We start from the raw sequence: 22,919 nt of genomic DNA, 5'->3' as shown, positions 1-22,919 counted from the left end.
CACCAATCTCAGTGTTCTTAGCGGATCTGTGCTTTGGTGTGGAAAGTCGTTAAAAGAAACTGACGTCACTGCGCTGAGGCGGCGTCTATGTGCTATTTGACGTCATCACATCGACTACGACGGCCGTGGAGTCGACCGACGCCACCTACCAACGCGCAAGGGTATTGCTCGAAGAACAAAATCTCCGGATCTAGTCTGGGGGCAAATTCTAAGGTAAGGAATCTGTAACTAGAATATGTCTCTACCAGGTATTTTTTTACCGAAGGTAATTAACTTGTACTTCTAGTTGCCGACTCCTTACCAACCCACCCATCCTCCCCACTCTGCGAACTGATTTCTAGGGACAGGGACTTCCCTTTCAGGGCTCCGGTTCTGGCGCACCAGAGTCTGTGTTCTTCATGGCTCTGCGTTTCTGGTGTGGAAAGTTGTGAAAAGAAACTGATGTCAGCGCACCAGGGTGGCACCCATATATGACCGTTGACGTCATATCCGGCAATCACGACACCAACGATGGACGCGGAGTCGACCAACGCCATCTAATGACGCGTAGGGGTACTGCTACAGATCCAGACTGACACCTGGGGGAAATTTTAAGGTAAGGAATCTGCAACTAGAATATGTCTCTACCAGATAATTAGTTACCAAAGGTAAGTAACTTATTTGTTATGGCTGCTGGAATTATGCGGCAGGAGAGGGCCAAATTATGTGTAGGAAGCTGGCTCTGTATATACTCTTAACAAAATGAGATATAGTTTGCACAGAGTCCAGGGGTTACCCAGAGACTTAACAGAGGCTAAAGTAGATAATACTAATGCTTTCTTTTGTCTTAGTGTGGTCGAGCAGTTAGACTTATCAGAGAGTACTGCAAAGCATTTGTTGTACACATGCAGTCAAGAAATGAGGCACACACTCAATGACTAACTCCATGCTAATGTTTTTATAAGGCAAAAATACATTTTGTTACTTTATTACAAGACCAAAAGGTCTTTGTTGCAGGTAAGCATAGTTGTAAGTTGGTATCACACATATGCATCAAAAGCAGTTTAGAAGTAGGTAACGCTTTTCAATTTTAAAAGTTGACAGTGCAATTTTTCATAGGAATCAATGCAGTACTAGCGGAGAAAATGTGTTAATACATTTAACAGGTAAGTACTTGACTTACGATCCCAGTCTTTTGGGGGTTTGCTGTCTAAAGGTCAAAGTTCAAGTTGACCCCAAAAGTGCACCATCAGCAATACAGGCTGGCTGGATGCAAAGGTCAAAGTTGGTGTCGGGTTTTCAATGGAATCCTATGAGGACTAGGGGTGCTCGGTAGAAATCTGATTGCAGGTAAGTACCTGCGGTTTCAGGACACAGGCCTGGTGGTTTAGGTCAGGACCATGGGGGCCACCGGTCAACACCAAACACACACCCTCAGTGGCACAGGGGTGGCCAGGTGCAGGGTGCAAACACAGTGCTGGGTGCCAAATGCTTTCCAATGGTGGGGGGGACCCCTGGGGTCACAAAGATGCTGCAGGCTGGATCCAGGAGATCGGTTACGGAAAACCAAAGGCTGGACAAGTAGGAAAGGCATCCACCTCACCAAAGGTCCATGAGGTTAGAAACATGTCTGTTAGTGGCAGGCTGGCACAGACTGGTCTGCCTCACACTAAAGGGTTGGGTACAATACAGGGGGTATCTCAAAGATGCCCTCTGTGTGCATTTCACAATAAATCCAACACTGGCATCAGTGTGGGTTTATTGTGCTGAGACGTTTGATACCAAACTTCCCAGTCTTCAGTGAAGCCATCAAGGAGCTTTGGAGTTTGTAATGGCAAACTCCCTTAATATGGCCACCCTGCACTTACAATGTCTAAGAATGGGCTTAGACACTGTAGGGGCATTTTGTTCAGGCAGCTATGCCCTCGCCTGTGGTATAGTGCACCCTGCCTTGGGCTGTAAGGCCTGCTAGAGGGGTGGCTTACCTAAGCCATTGGCAGTGGTTTGTGGGCATGGCACCCTGGGAGGGATGCAATGTCAACTTTACCTTTTGCTCCCCACCACCACACATAATCTGTGTTTGGTGAGTGGTCCCTTAGGGTGGCACAATACATACTGTAGCCCTTAGAGACCCTCCCTGGCCACAGAGCCCTTAGTACCATTAGTACCTTTTACAAGGGACTTAGCTGTTTGCCAAGGGTGGGCCAACTGTGGAAACCATGTTATAGTTTAGGGAAAGAACACTGGTGCTGGGGCCTGGTTAGCAGGCTCCCAGCACACACACAGTCAAGTTAGCATCAATACCAGGCAAAAGTGGGGGGTAAACATGCCAAAAGGGGCACTTTGCTAAAGCAGGGATGAGTAAAAATATGTGGCAAGAAAAGGCAAATTATGCAGCACATTTTGTAATAGTGTTACTTCATTATTCCGTAAAAAAAACTTGGTAATACTGTCTGGGCATTGATTGCACTACATTAGTACCAGTTTAATACCTAAATATAGCAATGAGCAACAGAAAGGTAGCCAGTCCAGCTTTGCAAAGGGCCTCACACTGTGTAGCAACGTGTCATTGCATGTTTAGTACTTTTTTAACTGTTTGGGCTAGAAACTTTTTTTTTGTGTGCAAAAGTATGCAGATCACTTATGCAAAATCTATCTTGTCTTTGGTAATGTTTTTGTACGTAGTGAACAGTGAGTTATTAACTGAATGAGTTACTCCATTGTTTGTGATTTAGTGCCTGACTTAAAAGATACTTTCCCCCATTTTGGAGCAAGGGGGTTCAGATGTGTGTGGACAAAGAATAAAGCACTTTAAACATCCATCCATTAAGCATGCAATCAACACAGTCATTCAACCCACCTGTATTCCACACATGTACCCATCATCCATACACTTATCTGCTCATAACCAGGGCCACTGGAATTATGCGGCAGAAGGCTAAATTAGGCAGCAGGGTTGAGTAAATTATGCGGTGAGGAAAGGCAAATTATGCAGCATAATGCGGCATATTTTGTGATAGTATTACTTCATTATTCTATCATTTTTACACCGGTTAACACTGTATGGGCCTTGGTTGCGCCTCGTTAGTACCAGCTTAACACCCAAACGTAGCAAAAAGTGACAGAAAAGTGACCAGTCCAGCTTTGCAGATGGTTTTCAACTGTGTGGCAAATGTGTTGCTGCATTTTTTGTAATCTTTGAACCGTTTAGCGAGAGACAATTTTTTTTCCTGTTAAGATCTGCAGATTGTGTGGCAAATGTGGCCAATCTATTACTATTATTATGTGAAAATTGCTGCAGCCGCAGAATCTAATAGTTTCAGTGGCCCGGCTTATAACACACTATGTACAGCAGAACTTTTCTTTAAAATGTCAATTTCTTCCTCCCTCTCGATATGCCAGAAGTCCCTGCACGTAATTATTGGGAAGATAGCTGCTGCACCCGGGAGCTGTACAAGGACTTATTGGCACTTCCTGCAGGGGGAGGGCAGGAAGTGGTGGGGATAAAGGGGACGGTGGGCAGGATTCGAACTAGGTGAGTGCATTCGAAAGACTGGTTGGGCTGAGAAAGTTAGTAACAAATATGGGGTCAGGAAATCCCCACTCAATTATATCTCATCACCGCAGAACTGAAACAATCCATCAGACCACTACATGGAGCTGTCATTAAGGACGAGTACGTCTGCCGGTTCTGTGCACTGTACATAACCCGGAAGTACCACTGTGCACGCAGTGCCTTCACATATTAGAATGGGCAGCGCAGTGCCGTAGCAGAGGGCTCAACACTGCACTTGCAGCACACTGTAGGCACATAATAAGGCGTTTCTCAAGTCCCTGCAGTGCTTCCCAGAAGTACCAGAGGCAGAGCTGCTAGGGCAGCAATGGGACGGTGCTGCTTCCTAGTACCGGTGCTGTGCCCTAGCAAGTATCGGCGCAGTGCCTGCACCTGTAGGTCAGTGCTTGCTCTCTGCCCTACTGCGATAGTGGGAGGAGGGCAGGGGGAGGCAGACAGATCACAGACACATGCACTCTTCCAGAGTGTATCTAAAGTTAAGGAGAATGACTGCAGGAAATTGATATATTGTTATAACATGGTATTTTCACTCGCAAGTAGCACCATGACCAGACCTATTCCATGAGCTCTCTCGAGCCGAGCCACTGTTTATGGCTCTGATGAAACCAAGACCCTGGAGCCCTCATTAGCAGTCCCCTCAGGGGTTATGGGCACGCACAGCAGGGCTCCGAGCAACTGTGCTTGGGGCAGAGATCACCCTTCTTCCATACTGTGGGCACCATACCCCAGAAAAACGTGAGTTCCATAAGCGACTGCTCTAGGAAGGAACTAGACTATGCAACCGACCAAAATACTCATGGAGCACCTTTCAATTACATCAGGAAAGAAAGGCTAGAGTGTGCCACAGTTTGTTCCGACAACAGAACTGTGGGTAGGGTTGGTGTCTGCATGTTCAGAGTCATGTATGGGAGCGAGGCATGTGCGGTCCTTTGTGTGAACGGGCACGTGTGTCTGAGCTTGTGGGTGCGCAATGGGCAGCTATGTTAGTGTGCCTGTGGATATCTCTGGCTCTGCGTGTGTGCACGTCTGTGTATGTATGCATATGTGTACGGATACACGCCTTGTATGAGTGCGCAACCTGTGCCACTTTTGCTTGCGTCTGTAAGCCTATGTGCACACCTATGTACGTGTGTGCATGGCTATGAGTCTTAGAGAAAGTGCGTGTGTGGATGTGTAAAACTTGATAGTGAGTGTGCATTATGGTGTGTGCGTGTTTGTGCCTGTGTAACAAAAGCAAAAACAGATGGGGGGGGGGGGAACGTGGAACAAATCAAACTTTCACCCCCCAGTCACAGATCTGGGTTTAATACATCAGTTTTTTTTTTTTTTGCTCACCATGCTGCCCAAGTTTGGACCCAGCCATATGTAAATAAATCTTGACCCTGCTTCCCATGGGAACAGTCCAGCCCGAATTGCCAAGCCAGATCCTCCCTGGACCGGACACAAGCGTCCTGGGACTGGTTTCAGGGTATCACCCCTCATCAGCCAGACTAGCTTGAACACACTGGCACAGTGAGCACAGGACCTAAGTCTGGGCATACCCTAGTCACTTAGGGCAACACAAGCAATACAAACAGATGATGGACAGAATGTGGAACAAATCAAAAATTCAACTCCAGTTACAGATCTGGGTTTAATCGACGAACTGATGGATTAAACCCAGACCTGTGACTGGGGGAGAATGTTTGATTTGTTCTGCATTGCATCCATCATCTGTTCTTTTTGCATGTGTACTATGTGTAGGCTGGACTGCGGAGGGCACAAGGTTGCCCAAACCTCATTTTTAATTTGAAAACCGAGCTGACTCGGCTCCAACGGTGAAACATTTGAACTCTGTCATCAAACCCTGGAAATTGCAGCCTTTTTTGGGGGGCAGGTGGAGGGGGGGAGTTTAAGGACATACACAGCAGGATTCGCCTCGCAGCAGTGCTTTGCATTAGGCTCTCCCTTCGTCTGTGCTGTGAGGCCCATAACCTGCAAAAATGTGAGTTGAGCATGAAGGCCGCAGAGCCCTTGTTAGGCGTCCCCTCAGGGGGGTAAATAGAGGGCTGTTTTCAACACCTTACTCAGGGGCATATTTATACTCCGTTTGCGCCAAATTTGCATCGTTTTTTTCGACGCAAATTCTGCGCAAAACTAACGCCATATTTATACTTTGGCGTTAGACGCGTCTAGCGCCAAAGTATGAGGAAAGAGCGTCATTTTTTTGCGTGAACGCCTTCCTTGCGTTAATGAGATGCAAGGTAGGCGTTCCCGTCTAAAAAAATGACTGCGACGCAAATGCGTCGTATTTATACTCCCAGGCAAAAATGATGCCCGGGAGTGGGCGGGGCAAAAAACCCCGCATTTGCGCCGGATTTTAGCGCCTGGGTCAGGGCAGGCGTTAAGGGACCTGTGGGCTCAAAATTAGCCCACAGCTGCCCTCCCATGCCCCCAGGGACCCCCCCTGCCACCCTTGCCCACCCCAGGAGGACACCCAAGGAGGGAGGGACCCATCCCAGGGACATTCAGGTAAGTTCAGGTAAGTATAATTTGTTTTTTTTTTTTTTGGCATAGGGGGGCCTGATTTGTGCCCCCCTACATGCCTCAATGCCCAATGACCATGCCCAGGGGACATAAGTCCCCTGGGCATGGCCATTGGGCAAGGGGGCATGACTCCTGTCTTTACTAAGACAGGAGTCATGTAAATGGCGTCTGGGCGTCGTAAAAAATGGCGCAAATCGGGTGGAGGCGATTTTTTTGCGTCAACCTGACTTGCACCATTTTTAAGACGCCCTAACGCCATTTTTCCCTACGCAGGCGCTGCCTGGTGTACGTGGTTTTTTTCCACGCACACCAGGCAGCGCCGGTCTGCTAGCGCCGGCTAACGCCATTCAATAAATACGGCGCCCGCATGGCGCTTCAGAATGGCGTTAGCCGGCGCTAAACTTTTGACGCTAAACTGCGTTAGCGCAGTTTAGCGTCAAAAAGTATAAATACGGGCCTCAGTGAGCACCAGCCTTTCCCCGCTGGTTCCGGTGTGTCTGTAATGCAACTGGTGTTAAGGTGAAGTGCACCGATACCTCAAGAAGAGTTAATGCTGTATAAAAGTGCAAATAAAAGAGGAAAAAAAAAAAAACAGCAGGAGGGGGTGGTAATAAAATACAATGGAGTGTGCATGAGAGAGGGGGACAAGAGGATATGGGGTGCATGACTAAGTAAAAACACCCCCCAGAGTGGGAGGAGGGCATGCTCTTTCGGTAAATAATAATCAACAACAACAACAAAAAAGTCCCTGTAAAGTGAAAGTAGCTAGTTGAAGGATACTGGCCTGAAGCAAATGAGGAGCGGCCAGACGGTGTACTTGGTCCCAGGTACTTCGGCATGGATGGCAAAAGCAGCAGGAAGTGAACACAGATGACCTGCTGGCCAATGAGAAGCAAGTAAATCAGAGCGACCTTGGAATTAACCAAAGGTAAGTTCAGGTAGGTAGGTGGTGGTTTCTAGGCCCCATTTAAGATGGTTTTTTTTTAAACTCAAAAGACTTAACAAGCTCAGCGCAAACGGTATGCAGGCGAAACCCACAAGCAGGCCAAGTGAAGAAAAAAAAAAAGTTGCCTAGGATCACACAATTTGGTCACGTGAGAAAGCCGGGATTGAGCCCAGGTTTGTATATGCTTTGCTTCCCTATGCCCACCTTACACTCCCTCTCTCACATCCAGACCCCTGACCTCTACTCTGCTGGCATCAGAGCAGCCCTCGGTCACACCACAGACAATACTTTGTGGCTCCTGTTAAAATGTTTGCGAGTACCCATGCTTCAGAGTACCATGCAGTGCAGACTAAACAACAAAAACAGTTCACAGCCTTCATGGCACAACATGCACTATGTTCTTACCATACAAAACAGAACAGTTGTGTAGTTCAGAGCATCATGTTGGGCTCTGGGTAACGATTTAAAGACAGACCTCTTATAGTAAATGCATGCATTTTTAGGTCAAGCCTATCTGTTGTGAAACGTGTGGCTTACCAAGAGCTCATTTCTTACCATTGGTTGTTTTTTATGTCACTGTCACTTGACTGCTTCCTTTTAGTATCCCAGCATGTCGATCTCTTGTTTGACCCTCCTATTGAGAATTGCCTCTTTACCATCTATTTGAATAGCTGGAATCTCTCCTTCCACTGCTTGCTTTTCAATCACTTTTTTTTTGTTGTATTAAGCATGAATGCATGTTTTGTTCGAGCTGTCTCCGTTGTATACTTCTCTCCCCGTCATCAATGTTGCTTTTCCCAAGCCCCTGTGATGCTTCCGAGTCCCATGTTGCTCCAGCGCAACCCCCACCCTCTGTGTTGCTTCACCGTCTCCCGCCCTCTGCAGTGCTAATTTGTGACCCTGTGCCCTCCCCAGTGTTGCATCGGTCCATATAACCCCTGCCCCCTCTACAACTGGCTAAAAAAAAAAAACACTTGTGTGTTTTATTTTTTTTATTAGTTACAGATCAAGATTCGATTGATAACTAAAAAAGAAGTGTCAGGTGCTCACATCATTTTAGAGGTGCATGATGCGGGTGGCCGCAGCAAAGGCTTTTAAAAAAAAATATTTATACTATTTTAGCCATGCTTAGGGGCATATTTATACTCTGTTTGCGCCGAATGTGCATCAAAAAGTTTGACGCACAATCGGCGCAAACCGTGCACCATATTTAAACTTTGACGCCCGAGCCCGCCAAAATTCCTCTGTGTGAGTCATTTTTTGGCTGCAGGAAACTGCCTTGCGTTAATGACATGCAAGGTAGGCGTTCCCGCCCCAAAAATTACTTTAAGGCCTGTGCGCCTCATTTATACTCCTGCGTCATTTTGATGCACAGGAGAGGGCGGGCCTTAAAAAACGGCGCACATTCTGATGTGTGCAGTTTTTTAACACCTGGGTCATGGCAGGCGTTAAGGGACCTGTGGGCTCACTTCCATGGTCTCGGACCATGGAAGGAGTCCAGAAGTGCCATTCCCTACCCCCAGGGACACCCCCTGCCACCCTCGCCCACCCAGGTAAGTTGAGGTAAGTATTTTTTTTTATTTTTTTAAAGTGACATGGGGGGGGCCTAATTTGGGCCCCCCTACATGCCACTGTGCCCAATGACCATGCCCAGGGGACAGAAGTCATTTCAGTGGGGGTTGTGTGTCAAAGAATGGCGCAAGTCTGGTTTGAGGCATGATTTTTGCCTCAAACCTGACTTGCACCATTTTTTTACGCACAACCCCCATTTTCCCCTATGCCGGCCCTGCCTGGTTTGAGTCTTTTTTTTTTTTTTTACTCTGACCAGTCCGCAGCGCCGGTTAACGTCATTCCTTAAATAAGGTGCCTGCATGGCACGTAGAAATGGCGTTAGCCGGCGGTAAAATGTTTGACGCCGGCGCTGGTTTGCGTCAAAGTATAAATATGGGCCTTAGTATCTGTGATGTTGTGCAATGAGGCTCACCATTGGTAAAGCCAATGGGTCCGAAAAGTGCAACTTATTGGCTTTCCCAGTACTTGTTGGTGTCAAGGTACATGCTCAAAAAGGGTGTACTCGGGTGGTTTTTGTGGGGCTTACTGAAAATAAAATTGTATGTCTGGACTTAAAAAGTTTATTGTAGTGTTTCACAGAATTGGCTGAGGCAGAACTGTTGGGTATCTGCATTGAAGGTGCTTCTGTAAAGCATATTAGGCGATCAAAGCGCCCATGCTACAGTAACACCTTCCGGAAAGAGATCTGGAGGAAACAAATATCCTGCTTTTTGGACAAATTATTTATTTAATTAAAATAATTATGCATATTCATCATTCAAAATTAATGTGCGACAGGGACAATCTGGGGTCCCAGTTTACCGTTTCTTTTTCCATAAATGTGTTTATTCTATTTAACGATGCTTGTAAGAAAGTAAGCAAAACCGCCTGTAAGAGTGCCAATCTAGGCTTTTTTTTTTTAATTCAGACTCCACAGGTACCAAAGAATTCATTGTAGATACGATTTTTTAAAGCGTGACAGTTCAACCCTATGAATTCTACTTGTGTATGTTGACCAGGTACGCACAAAGCTTTGCTATATTTTTCGAAGAACACTGAATTGCGGCCAATGAGCTATGTATAAATGTATTAGAATAATTTAATACTTCTGTTTTATGCTTGTTGAGGAAAAGTTTTTGTACTCAAAATGTGCATATTTTTCATGCAGACATTGATGAACTCTCAGGCCCTGATTTATACTTTTTGGTGCAAACCTGCGTTAGCGCAGGTTTGCGTCAAAAAGTATACAGCCGGATAGCACCATTCCTGGACACCAGGCGGGTGTCATATTTAAGCTACAACACTAGCCGGCGGTAAGGCCCAGTTAGCATCAAAATTATTGATGCTAATTGGGTGGGGGAGGCTTAGGGGAAACTGGAGGTTGTGCATGAAAGAATGGCGCTAGTCAGGTTAGAGTAAAAAAAAATTACGCTAACCTGATTAGCGTCATTATTTCCACACACAACCCTCATGGACATGACTTCTGTCTAAATAAAGACAGAAGTCATGCCCTTCAGCACAATGGCCATGTGCAGGGGACTTAAGTCCCCTGGGCATGACCATTGGGCACAGTGCCATATAGGGGGGGGGCCCAAGTTAGGCAAAAAAAATAAAAAGACTTACCTGGGATGGGTCCCCCCCATCCTTATGAGTCCTCCAGGTGTGGTTGCGGGTGGGTGGGGGTTTCACTGGGGGCCGGGAAGGGCACCTGTGGGCTGTTTCCATGGTCTCTGACCATGGAAAAGGGCCCACAGGTCCCCTAACACCTGCCCTGACCCAGGCGTTAAATAATGGTGCTAAGCAGGCTTAGCGCCATTATTTAAGGCCCTACTCCTCCCGTGTGTGAATTTTGCACAGGAGGATAAATACGGCGCTAGGGCCTTTGAGTCATTTTTTTGCCCGGGAACGCCTACATTGCATCTCCTTGACGCAAGGTAGTTTTCCGCAGGCAAAAATTGACTAACTCCAATATTTTGGCGCTAGACATGTCTAGCGTCAAAACATAAATATGGAGTTAAGTTTGCGCCGGATTTGCGTAAAAAAAAATGATGCAAATCTGGCGCAAACAGAGTATAAATATGCCCCTTAGTACTATGTGCCAAGTTCTCAACTATCACATTGAAGATAGCTTACACCCAGAGGCAATCCTAACCATAATGGCTAAATGACATCTTGCCACTGTTAAAGACCTCTGCATCCCGGCTGATTAAGACCGAAATAAGTCAAAGGCAGGTGCACCACGAAATCTCACACATTGGCCAGAAACAAAAGCACTTTCTCAGGGAAAATTTGATATTTTCGAGAAATAAAACTTTGTAATACCACGCATCAATCTTAGTGCATTCATTCCAAGGCTATGAACCAAGAGGCTTTAAAATATAACAGATCTACAGTAATGGCATCATGTATACTGTGACAAACTGACAGTCAGATAAAACCTTAAACTCATAATTGAATATGTAGTACTTCATTACAAGGGCCCTGCTAATGGAGCCAGTCATTGTTCCCCCCTTCAGTTATTGTTCATTACTGATGGGTACAGGAAACTCCAGGGGATGGAAGAACATCTCGTCATTCTTCATTCTCAGACGCATACCTGCCCAGCTTTAGGCTGTTGTGAGCAGCAGGGGTCCCCATGGGGAACTGTCTGGCTCAGCAAGTACGCCATGTGCTTACACCACACGCTTAAGGAATATGTACTAATGCTCATCTGTAATCCCTTTGTCAAACTTTGAGGATGAGACAGCTTCAGCAGGATGCAAACCTGTGATCTGAAGACAACACAAACCTCCACAGTAGGCTGCCAATCCAGTGAGCCCATTGGCCCGTGGTAGCTCTGATTGAAATTGACTGACTTCTTTTGAGTTTCATCTGAAGCAATCAAAATAGTTACACGTTGTGTACAGTCATGAATTTGACTCTACAGATTTGAAAGATAATACAGACCCTTAGATGCACTACTTGATAGGCTACTGGATCTGCTGTAAAACATTGGTTCTCATGGTGTTTTCCTTTCCTGAAGTATTTCCCCTATCTCCAGCAGCAACCTTATGAATCATGGGGTGAGTTCGGGTACACTGATACTGGCTGTTATTAACGCTGTTTAAAAAAAGGACACAGTGCATTGAGGAGGTTTCACCATCTACTTTTATTTATGCATTACATTTTTAATGGAGTGTTGATAAGGTCTGTGTTGAATCAATTTCATTTCTTAAAACTATTAGTTATTACACCCCCTTCCTCCAGAGTACTTAAAATAGAGTGAAAGCAGAACATCATTCAATTGACATAGCTTTAATTTAAAAATTGTTAAAAATAAGAATTACAAAGTCAGTTATAAATTCACACATATTTTCTAATTGATGAAAAAATAGTTAACAGACACTTATGAGCCCAAAAAAACAAGCAGTGTGATAAGCAGGAACATATTTCTAGTCGCCAGTATCTGTGTCTAAGCTTTACCACTTCCCAGTACATTTTAAAAGTTCTTACTGCTTGCAAATTGTTTTCAAGTACGTATAACTCCAGTGTTTCTGGCAGATGATCTGATGTGTGAACTATGAACAATAAAGCCAAGAGCAGATAAGTAAAACAATCCTGCAACTTCAGTCTTGAACTGGCTTGATTAGTTGTTTACGGAGCGGGTAACGATGTTGAATATAGGTCTCATTTTGAAAGATTTTATGAGATAGGGAACAGCGTCCAAAACAAATGCAGACTAAGGTGTGGCTGGTGGTGCCTTCTAGAGTACTATTGCCTTTATGCTCTTACTGACAATTTAGCATTTAACATAATACAAGAACAAATGAAGTATGCAGATTTTTGTAGTTGTTATTTAAATGGGTGTTTGTGAGCCCAGATTATTTTATGTAATTAGGTATTTCTAGAAGTATTCCCCATACGCCCCATCCCTTCATTGCTGCTAAAAGCATGTTTTTCAAAATCCAGCGCCTTGGAGATTGAGAAAGTAATCAAATAACCAATCAACCTGTAGAGCTCTTCCCAGGCTGTTGATCAAATAGTGCATGCAGACACCTGCTTCAGAAATTCAAGCTCATCACCAATGGAAAAAGCCCTGGGCCGCCTATAGTTGGCAGTTGTTACACTATGTCTGATTAAGAAAAAACAAAAACCCCCACCGTTGACCCGGAAATCCAGCTAACTAAAAGCCAATCTCCTTTATGTGTGCAAAATTCTCACATACAAACTTTCAAGAGTGCATGGAACAAAAAGGATCACCTGCATTAACACGTCAGGATTCATACCCTTACGGGAACAGAAACCACAGTAGCAAATGGTATGGCAAGCTCCTAGCACTCAACCTAAAACAGAATACGGTCCTGAAATTTCTCAACCTTTCGGCATAATATGACACAGCTGGCCATACCCTCTTTATAAAAAATAATAAGGCACTGGATCAAATCATTTATTGAAGTTGTCAAAAAGAATGTAGCCTACCAAATCTGCAGACTAAAGGGCCCATCCAAGTGTTGGGTTAGCACTATTCTCCCTGCTCTTTAACAACCATTGATGGAACTCCTTGGGCTCCAGTTGGCAGGCGTGGATGCCAACACTGAGTAGAGCTAGGTATGGCTGAATACTAGTCTAAGGTCTGACAATGGCATGGTCTAGATCCTCTGAAGGACTTCCTCAGTATGATTTATGCATGGATGTCAGGCATATTTCTAGCTCAAACAAAATCGGACGTAAAAAATAATTTAAAATGATTTCCCTCTAAAGCTGGCTAAGGCAAAATCCAGCTATCACTGTCCTAGACACACCTCTCCCCTTAAAGAGTGTCCTCTATATTGTAGCTCACCTGATCGAGGGTCTTGGAATATACATGTTGCACCTATGTTAAAAGAGGTCCACGTCTCTCTCTGTCCCTGCACTACTTTTGCTGCCTACAAGGTGGTTAACTAAGGCACTCCACCATCCATCTCCTGCGATCTTGTAATTTTCACAGCAGCATTGCCACAGTTAGGAACAGCTGATCCACCCCAGGGTAGATTCGACAGACTTTATCCCTTCCCTACACCTGAAAAAGATGAAGACACATCTTGTCTAACACCACACTGCAGTGGACCCACCCATTACCTGGTCCACCGTCTTGAGGTAATCCCTCCAACCTTCCATTCTATGATCCCTAATGCACTATTTTAATCTGTGCTTTCACGTGCACCTCTCCTGTTGCGTCTCACTATTTCTAGTACAGCCCTCTACTGCTTTGTAGTTTAGTTCATACAGTATAAACAATATCCATACATAACACCAGGTTTCTGAACGCCACCACCAGTTTTAAATGCATACTGATGACACCCAAAATACATCGCAGTCAGAGATTATGAAACCACAACTTTAAGAAAGTGGCAGTGGCTAAACCATGTATGTATACACAAATCGTGATATTTTACATTTAGTGATTCATATATCACTGTGGAATTGAACAGGGAATTTGAAAAGTATGGAACAATCCAATTTCAGTGGGCCTGCTCCTTGAGCTCAGCTGTGGTTCCAGCACAGTAAGTTACACACACCTTGGCTCAATTTTGACTCAAACCTGTATGCTCCATCCTCCCCCAAATTAAAAGCATTCAGTTAAGTGGCCAATTTCGACTGTCCCGTCTCTCTTTGTCCAACCACTGATACAAATAACACACTGAGAAGAGCACAAAGTCTTATCACAATCTGGCTCACAAAAGCCTTCCCAAAAAGCTCGCTAACAGGCGATGGCATGTGCAGAACTAGGCTGGCTGTCAAATGGGAAGAGGGGGGGTGGTCATCAGTATTAAATTAAATGCCTTGTGCACCATGCAGTAACATTCTATAAGCAGAAGGGCTCAAGCTACATCCAGGACCCAGCCACACAGTGAGGAATCTCAGATCAGTCACACACATAAAACCGTAAGCTAAGAGGAACTGAAATGACAAAGCCATGGTGGAATTTCTTTGAGCCCAAACCTAAAATCTACTAGAGCCACAGCTCTATCCTGTAATGTCCGTATTTGCTAGAGAATCGGAGAAGCCTATAAAGAAGTTGTACTTTATGCACACTAAAAGCATTTAATACTATGCATGATTTTTGAAGCTTGCATGCAACTACGCAACAAAGTGCTCTGCAAGAGGCCGTGCGGCACGAAATAAAACACTTCAAATAAAAGAAAGTGTCGTCCTCTTTTTATGAGCTCATGCTGTTCTGCATTAGTATGTTCACTGGATTGTTGGAAGCTGAGCAACTAACAGAATGCAGTCGGTAGACCGTGGTAAATGACTGCTCCAGAGTCAGAGCATACCGTTCATGCAAAGCCCTGGGAACGAGCAGAGGAGTGACACATCTGGCACATCCGTGGGGTGGAGGTAGTTACTGTTCCTTATCTGCCCACTGTGCACCTGTGTATGCCTTGGGTACGCAGGTCAGTGGAGCCAATAGCTAGCAATATCCAGCATTATTTACCTGACCATGATTACATATGGAACTCAACATAACACACTACTGACATTGCAAGTTTAATTTTATCCCTGTTGTCTGTCCTGAATTTGGAAGGCGAGCATTGAAACAGACTGAAGATAGGTTTCATAATATTTTTTCTTTTATTTTTCAACAGTACCAAACTCCACTGTGTGATATAAAATGCTATTTATACAGGGATCAGCACAATCTTGACTAAGCCAGTCCCTGTTTTGTTACCTTCCTCTGAAGGAATCTGCCCAACTTCCAGAAATGTAACTGTGTATGGGAGGGGAGGGGGGGGGGTGGTATCCGTGGCTGAATCGGTCCCTTTAAAACATTACACTGTGAAGGTTGCTGGAAACATTGATTGGAGTTCTGTCTTTAGTTAGTAGAACTCAACGTTGCTTTCAATACAACCGTTTGAGGACACCTTTCCACCATTTCTGGCTGACACCATCCCAGGAGGAGTGGATTAGTTCACACATAAGCAAGCAAGAAAATATAACATAGCTTTAACTGTGAAAATCAAAAAGCAGTCTAATGTTTAATTAGAGTTGTAGACATGGAGAAAATGTCTGTTGTGACCACTGTGGAAGTTTAAGGGGCCTCCTGGATGGCCACTAGGCATCAAACTAGAAAGTGGCGGGGCCCCTCAATATAAGAAACTCTTTTTTTGTCCTTATTCATAGAGAGAGTGTTAAGGCTCATCCAAATAAGAGTCAACATGAGACACTCTTCAAAAAGAGGGTTGGCCACCAAGTTAGCCAATTAAATAAGGAGTTGAGGATCATCAGCATTGCAGAAGAAACATTTGAAGGTCAGAGTCGCTAATGGATTCACAGGAGTAAACCGAAAGCAGAACGGACAGGAGTGATGAATGCAGCCTGGGTGCCTTGCCGGACCAAGGATGCAAATCAGGCTAGATGCTGCAGATGGTGCAGTGGGAGTCCAACGCTGCAGAGGTCCAAAAGAATGAAGCAAACAGCACTGCTGCACTCAAAGGTCATAAGCAGGTCGAGAGCAGTCACAAGTACGGATTCCGTATGATACCTGGAAAGGGATCCAGGATCCTGTTTGGTTATAGGAACTGTGAGGGTGCTCAGCTGAAAGCACTCTCACTAATCTTGGAGGGAGACTGTACCAAGGAGAAGCTGAACTCCTTAGCATGCACACAGGGATCGACATTAGGCTGTTTATTATTTGTTATCAGAAGCACAACTACAAGTGTCTGCTTCCGAATGGATGACTTGCAGATCTGCACGTCAGGAGCAGTACCATTAGAGGCAAGCACTGGCTCACAGATCATTGGTGCAGGGGGATTATCTGACCCGACAACAAGAAGCTTTAAATGAGTGTTAGCTGTAGCGAGAGGAGAAAAGGAGTCAAATGAAGAAAAGGGAGGACAAAGGAACTGCATCCTAGAGGGTGTGACTGAACTAAAAGAACAGCTGATATTCTTGATTTTGCTGTAAAGAAACAAATTGGAACGCACAGTGCAAAGCTTCTTATACTCAATGATCAATGCAAAACCACACAGTCACAAAAATATACTGTGGTTAGATTCTGGCCATGTTTAAAGCTTTTGTTTGGAATCACTCAAAGCAAGTAATAGTGAAGGATCCTTGTGAAAATCTGCTGAATGACAGCATTTGCTTATGCCTCGACTTTATGGTCAAATCCCTGCCTAACCAGCTTCAAGAAGCAGGTGTGAGGAGCCTGTGTGTTGTGTTCATGATCAAGGGGAGTACTTTTTCTATAGCATATTTCAAGCCATGTTTTATTCATTTAATAGCTATATCATTGAACTTCTGATATGGTAAAGAAGGAAAAGACACAACCTTCAGTAGGTACCCACGCAGTGCAACTTAAAGAGGGTGAGACTGTGACAAAAAAGGTGCAGTTTTACTGGTGAATGGAGGTAAGATGGTACCTGGTGTCTCTGGGGTACATGCTTCCTCTTTCTCGATCTCTCTCAAATATCTGTATAGTGTGTATGTGTCACCAGAACCCGGAGATGACAATATAGGGTGCTCCCTTTTTCTCCATGTCTCTTAAATATTTATATAGTTTGGGTCACCAGAACCCCCGAGATGGCAATATAGGATCACGTTTTTTTTTTTTTTTTTTTTTTGCGACAGCTTGAAAAACCTGTTTTCGTCAAAGTACCTTGAACAATGTGACCTGATGGGGGTCAGAATGTTTTTTGATGTGGTTTAGCTTTCTTGAATAAATTGCTAAAAACATATTTCACCAAAAATGTTTTATCTCAGGTGGATGAAAATAACAGCAGAGAATGTGCTGCATACTCTGCATTTTTGTCTCATAATTTGGTCCTCCAGGATGCATAATCCTAGTTGCCTTGACAAAGTTAAAGGTCTACAGAGTGGTTTGGGGCTGTCATTATCATGAGAACATCTGTATTTCACAGGCAAAAATATTTCCTATATTCCACAGTTCCCTGTTAAACATGGGTTTTATACCACTATATGTTGTGCAGTTAAAGCATGTAGCATACCTAAGATAACATTTGTGGGTTGGTTTATAAATATTATAATACATGTGTATAAATTGAGAGTGTGCACCATCTGTGATTTTGTGGTACACTTGTGCAGAAATATGGCCTAAATAGTTTGAATACATTTTATCCATTTACCCTGTTTATCGTTGGGCAACGGTTAATTCCAAATTTTCAGTCTTTGGTTGAAGCGGTCACATTCAGGAAAACAGTGGCGTTGTTTGTGGCTTTGATGTAGTTAACAGGTAGGCTACACTTTCAATGTTGAAATGGTTTTAGAAGTGTTTCTATCCTACAATGTAAAGACACACAGGCCTGTAAGAAGATAAAGAAGTTACTGAAAAGCCATAATCTGATATGTGGCTGACTTCTGTAGCCCAGAGAGCCTTTCAAAGTCACTTGCCTCTCAGGTTATCTAGCAATCTGTTTGCCTGTCTATCTCTGCAGCATATAGTATCTTGTCAACTGTCTTTTGTTCCTCATTTTGGAAAACACTCGGGCCCGTATTTATACTTTTTTTAGCGCCGCATTTGCGCCGCTTTTTGACGCAAAACGGCGCAAACCTACAAAATACAATGGCATTTTGCAAGTTTGCGCTGTTTTTGCGTCAAAAAACGACGCAAATGTGGCGCTAAAAAAGTATAAATACGGGCCCCTGTACCGAAGCAGTGCTGGAAAGCGAAACATGGATTAGTATATCTAATAACATCTAGAAAACACACCAGATATAAAAAAAATCAGATCAGAAATTGTGTGCATTAAAAATAACGCATGGCCAAGGAGTCAGCCTAGTCACCATTAACAACCATAGAGTATGGGTTCTGGTTTCTCTTTTGTTTGCATCTCTCTGTGTGTGAAGGTACACCTGTTACTGGAAAGGCAATTGTGAGCACGTCGAATGGTACAATAAGGTGATACTTGACAGAGGCAGCAGCACGACTGAGCATAGAATTTGACATGCACAGGCAGTGCCCTGAAAACCACCCTGCCAGAAAGAGAGGACGAGAGCCAAGAGTGCGGCATACGATGCAGCTCCACGGCTACTGACAGTCGCTCAGGCTGACATGCCTTACTGATAGGTCTTGCTGCTCACAGCTAGCAGGAAGCCATATGCCTCCATACCACAAGGAACTTTTGAGGGACTTGATGAGGGTTCAGAAAAAATTGGGCAGCACAGTAAGTGACCTTGCTGCGCTGCAATGCCCTGCCCTGCACCACAGAGAAAGAGAGAAATACGCAAAATCTACAAGATACAGTACATTTCTGTTCTCTCCCTCTGCGCTGGTGCACAATGGGCTGCCGAGCGTTGACATAGGCACCCTTGCACCATGATGAAAGGATGCCTGCGTCGCAAACAGTACTGTTTCTGTGCAGTAAGGGACACCTTCCTGCACAAAAACAATCCATAGAGGCATTTTCCTCTTTCTATGGGTGCTGCAGAATGCAGCACACGCAGAAAGAGGAAAAAGCAAAGAGATCAAAAGATATTTCTCCTCCTTGTGTTTCCCCTGGGGAGGCATAAGATTTTGAAGCATTCCCATGTTTAGAGATTCTCGTAAATCTGGGAATGTGTCAAAACCCATGGGTCTTGCATGGGAAAACCCACCACCATGGAACGTTGCCCTGACAGTGTAACGTGACCGACTTGTGCTGTATTGCCTTAAAACATATCTACAAGGCCATGAAAAGCCACACAGTGGCTTTGCGTGGCCATGTAGATGGGCCTGCACTATGTGCCGCCGGTGCGTCACAAAAACAGACGCACCCACAGCGCACAAGGCTTGTAAATAAGCCCCTAAATCTAACCAGACTGCTTGCCTGACTGAAGTGTGCGTTCAGACTAGTTAACTAGCAACCTTTATGTCCAAAGGTGTTCGATACATGGCCTGTATAGAGTGGCAATGTTTATGGCGACTTTGTTAATATTTGGTACTCCTTACTTCACAACCAAAGGCTCACAACCTTTTAAAAAGGCTGGTAAGGAACAGCTATTTTTTGTACACTGCACACTCACTCCCTGCTGGACACGTGTATGATAAGTGTGCATTTACTGCTTGTAAATAGAGCTGTGTGGAAAGCACTGGAGTTTGAGGTCCTCCACAGCAGGTTATGATTCTTCCTGCTCTCCACCCATTTGCATCAAGACTACTGAGGCAGGCAAGAAGAGAGGCTTGACACTGCTCCCTCAAACCTTGGCCTCTACCTCAAGCAGTGCTTAATTTGTGTTTGTTGTTTCCGGTGCTGAGCACTGGCACTTATTTTTGAGGGCCGGGGCTTGCTCTTCGGCCTCAAGCATTTGCTGCGAGCAAAAGACACATATGGGAAAGACAGATGAAGGGAAAAACGAAAAAAAGTGCAAAGGGAGAAAGTAGAAAGCTGCAAGAGTGAGCTGAGGGGACAGGGAGTGGCTTTAAATGGATTGAAGAGGCCCGAGATGGCTTCAGTATTACGCTGACTCAGTATGCTGTGTTCACACATTTAATTGCAGCAGACACGTGTTTAGGAGGAGGGCTTTGGGCACCGGCACTTTTTTATTTCCAAATTAAGCACTGACCTCAAGCCTGTCAACTTTCGTATCCACTGCTTTGTGTGACAGACACCTGCCAACACCACTGAGAATACCAACTCATTCCACACGTGGGCTACTGAATAAAAGAGTAAGGCGCTGTCACTGCTAGAAACCCATTTCAGATTGGAACTAGTGATCCAGCAGGGAATGTCATAGCTTCCAGGCGATCCGTAGAGCCACCTTCCATATTTTATGACCAAAGGTGACAGCCAGTTGGGTCAGATGTATAATATTGGTGGAAGATTTTCAGTGTCTGACCGCCATCTATTCAAGCTACTTTACTAAACGTTTTTGACCAGTGCCAGAGATTTGCATCCCCGCTCTACAATTCTTGCCAATGTTTATCACTTGCTAAGTAGTTGTGTGAATTGTTGATCGTACATCTCTGCCACTTTCCTGGCACGCCTGGGCTCTACCAGATCATAATGTTGTTTAAAAACTCACCTCCATCCATTTTGTTTCTCTGACCTGCTTACATTTCATACAATGCTTTACGTGTAGATTACCCCACAGACCAATCGTGTCTGAAGGATCTCTCTTCATCGCGCTCTCGTGAGGAAGGGGCAGGTTTGTTAAATCCCCCAGTAAGGGAAGACGCTCCTTCTCTCTTTATCGTAAATGTCTGGCATGACGCCATACGGCGTGTGCACCATTTTGACAGTACTCTGTCCAAACAGTTTGCGCTCGTAGTCTATCAGCTGCTTCCAGAATCCCACGTTGGGCCTGATGACGGGCCGCCGTGCCTTGACCCAGTTATACGCCTGCACCAGGGTCACCTTGTGGTATTTCATAAGGTAGGCGATACAGAGTGAGGCAGATCGACTCACTCCCGCGGCACAGTGTACCAGAGTGGCACCATGTTTGCGGGCTATGCTGTGGATCTTATCAGCAACGCTGTCAAAATATAAAGAAATTGGCGCATGAGGCATGTCCGCCAGTGGGGCCTTTACATATTCAAACTGGGGCCAGTTGAAGTTTGGGATCTCGATGGTGGCATTGATGATGCAGGTGATGCCTCGGGACAGCAGCAGAGTGCGGTTGGAAGCCACGCTCCCCCTACCAAGGTAAAGAGAAGAGGTGATCTCTGCAATGCCCCCAAGTGAGGCATCCGAAACCAGACGGGGAGGCAGGAAGGTCCTCTGGAGGGAACTGTGGCTCCTTGAACTCATTGGACTGCTTGTATCTCACACTTTCATCACCAGGAGGCATACATTTAGGTGACTTTCCCGTCAGATGTTCATTTTCCCAGCTTTGCCGATTTAGATGTCCTGAAAAATTCAACCACATTTATACATTAATATTTCAACATACAATGTTTAATGGTGAATGTTAGATAAAACACTTTTTTATTACAGCAGTGTGATGCAACCTGACATGCATTCCTATTCTATAAAACATGCAGATAATTACTTCCCAGTTTTATGTCCATTACTTTTCAACCCTAAAGCCTCATTACTGAATGGAGAGCAGTACAGAAAAATGGAGGCGTTAATAAGGCACCCGGCCTGAGATTTGCTTTTGAGGTCTGTCCAGAAAAAAGGCCTTTTATCCCTGATGTCCTAGGCCCCAGCCTACTATGGATTCTGAGAAACTGAGCCAAGTACCCCTTCTGCACTTGACTCTCAGTGGTAAGCTTGGTCAAGTTGTCAATGGCTCCCTCCCATGGGCATAGGGTAGGAGGGAATGGGATGGTGGATTTGACATGTGCTTGCAATGCAAAATGCGTGCAGCAGAAGTAAATCAATGTCCAGCCAAATACTCACTTTTATGAAAAAAGATAAATATTTTATTTCTACTGCTAACCACACAAAGGAAAAATACAACATTCACAAAAAATAACACAATTTCCCCTTGGGGTCAAGGTTGTCCCACTTCCTCCTCGTGTTAGCAATAGTAGTTATTCCCCATTCACTCTTGGTAGCATCCAGGGAAAACCCTACCAGCAGTCTGTGTCTCGAGTCGATTCTGACTCTTAAATTCAAATCATAAGTGTCCTACTGCTGCAGCACTCTCAGCAGCAAGTTCACCTGGGGCCGATAGGCCACTGGCATGCACAGCAGCTCCAGTCCCAATCAGGTGAGCCAGTTGCACGCAGATTCAGCAGCTGCATTCTTGAAGTGCAGGCTCCCTCTCTTCCTAGCAGTCACACTCCACCACTGATTGAAGGTTTCCTGCACTCCTCCTGCAGCGTGACTTCATGCTCCCGTTGGGGTGGCGGATGATTCAGACGCCCTGGTCCTCGATCCTGAACTTTGATGAGGATGCTCCAATAGCATCCTCACTTGCCCAACAGGTTTGGACTAGTCACAGTCCTCGTTGCTACTGGTGACCTGGCTCGATCAACACAGCACAAGTTTTCCCGTCAGCCCTCCTGGCATACAGAGTCGCCAAAACATTACAGCGCACGATTTGGCTGATTTTTACCAGGCAGTGACGAACAGCAAAAAAAAAAAAAAATATATAGAACACCGTCCACTCTAAATTGGACATACTGTGTTTTATGTAAATCCCTAATAGCCCATACTCTGTCAGGCTTTCGGAGGTGTATGTCGGTGAGGAATCAGGAGTAGGTTCTGCCACTGACATACTCAAGGTTTGCTTACCAGTAAATGAGGCGGGAAGATAAAGAGTTTGGCAGAGAGGGAACTCCATTACAGTTAAGCCAGAGTACCATCTCTGCTAAACTCTAAATCAGTTCCTGTGTCTTTTTTTTTTGCTCTCAATGCATGTTCCATTTTTTGTCAACGACTACCAGTGCTTCAACTGTGGCCAACAATACTACATTCTGTTTGCTGTACTTGAGCTGCA

General features: G+C 44.9%; 1 protein-coding gene across 2 annotated transcripts in view; it reads right to left on the bottom strand.

Moving 5' to 3' along the window:
* Nucleotides 1-11,705: 11,705 nt before the first annotated feature.
* DUSP14 (dual specificity phosphatase 14) overlaps nt 11,706-22,919 on the bottom strand; it is a 151,827-nt gene continuing 140,613 nt past the window's right edge. For both annotated transcript variants that reach the window (XM_069226577.1, XM_069226578.1), the window contains exon 3: nt 11,706-21,379. In XM_069226577.1, coding sequence (XP_069082678.1) covers nt 20,684-21,280 — 597 coding nt within the window. In that variant the 5' untranslated portion in view covers nt 21,281-21,379 and the 3' untranslated portion in view covers nt 11,706-20,683. The remainder of the gene's footprint in view (nt 21,380-22,919) is intronic.

This window comes from Pleurodeles waltl, chromosome 3_2 (assembly GCF_031143425.1).
Source record: "Pleurodeles waltl isolate 20211129_DDA chromosome 3_2, aPleWal1.hap1.20221129, whole genome shotgun sequence".
Taxonomy (NCBI): Eukaryota; Metazoa; Chordata; class Amphibia; order Caudata; family Salamandridae; genus Pleurodeles; species Pleurodeles waltl.
Note: the sequence above shows the minus strand (reverse complement) of the source record. Positions and strands in the feature narration are given on the sequence as shown.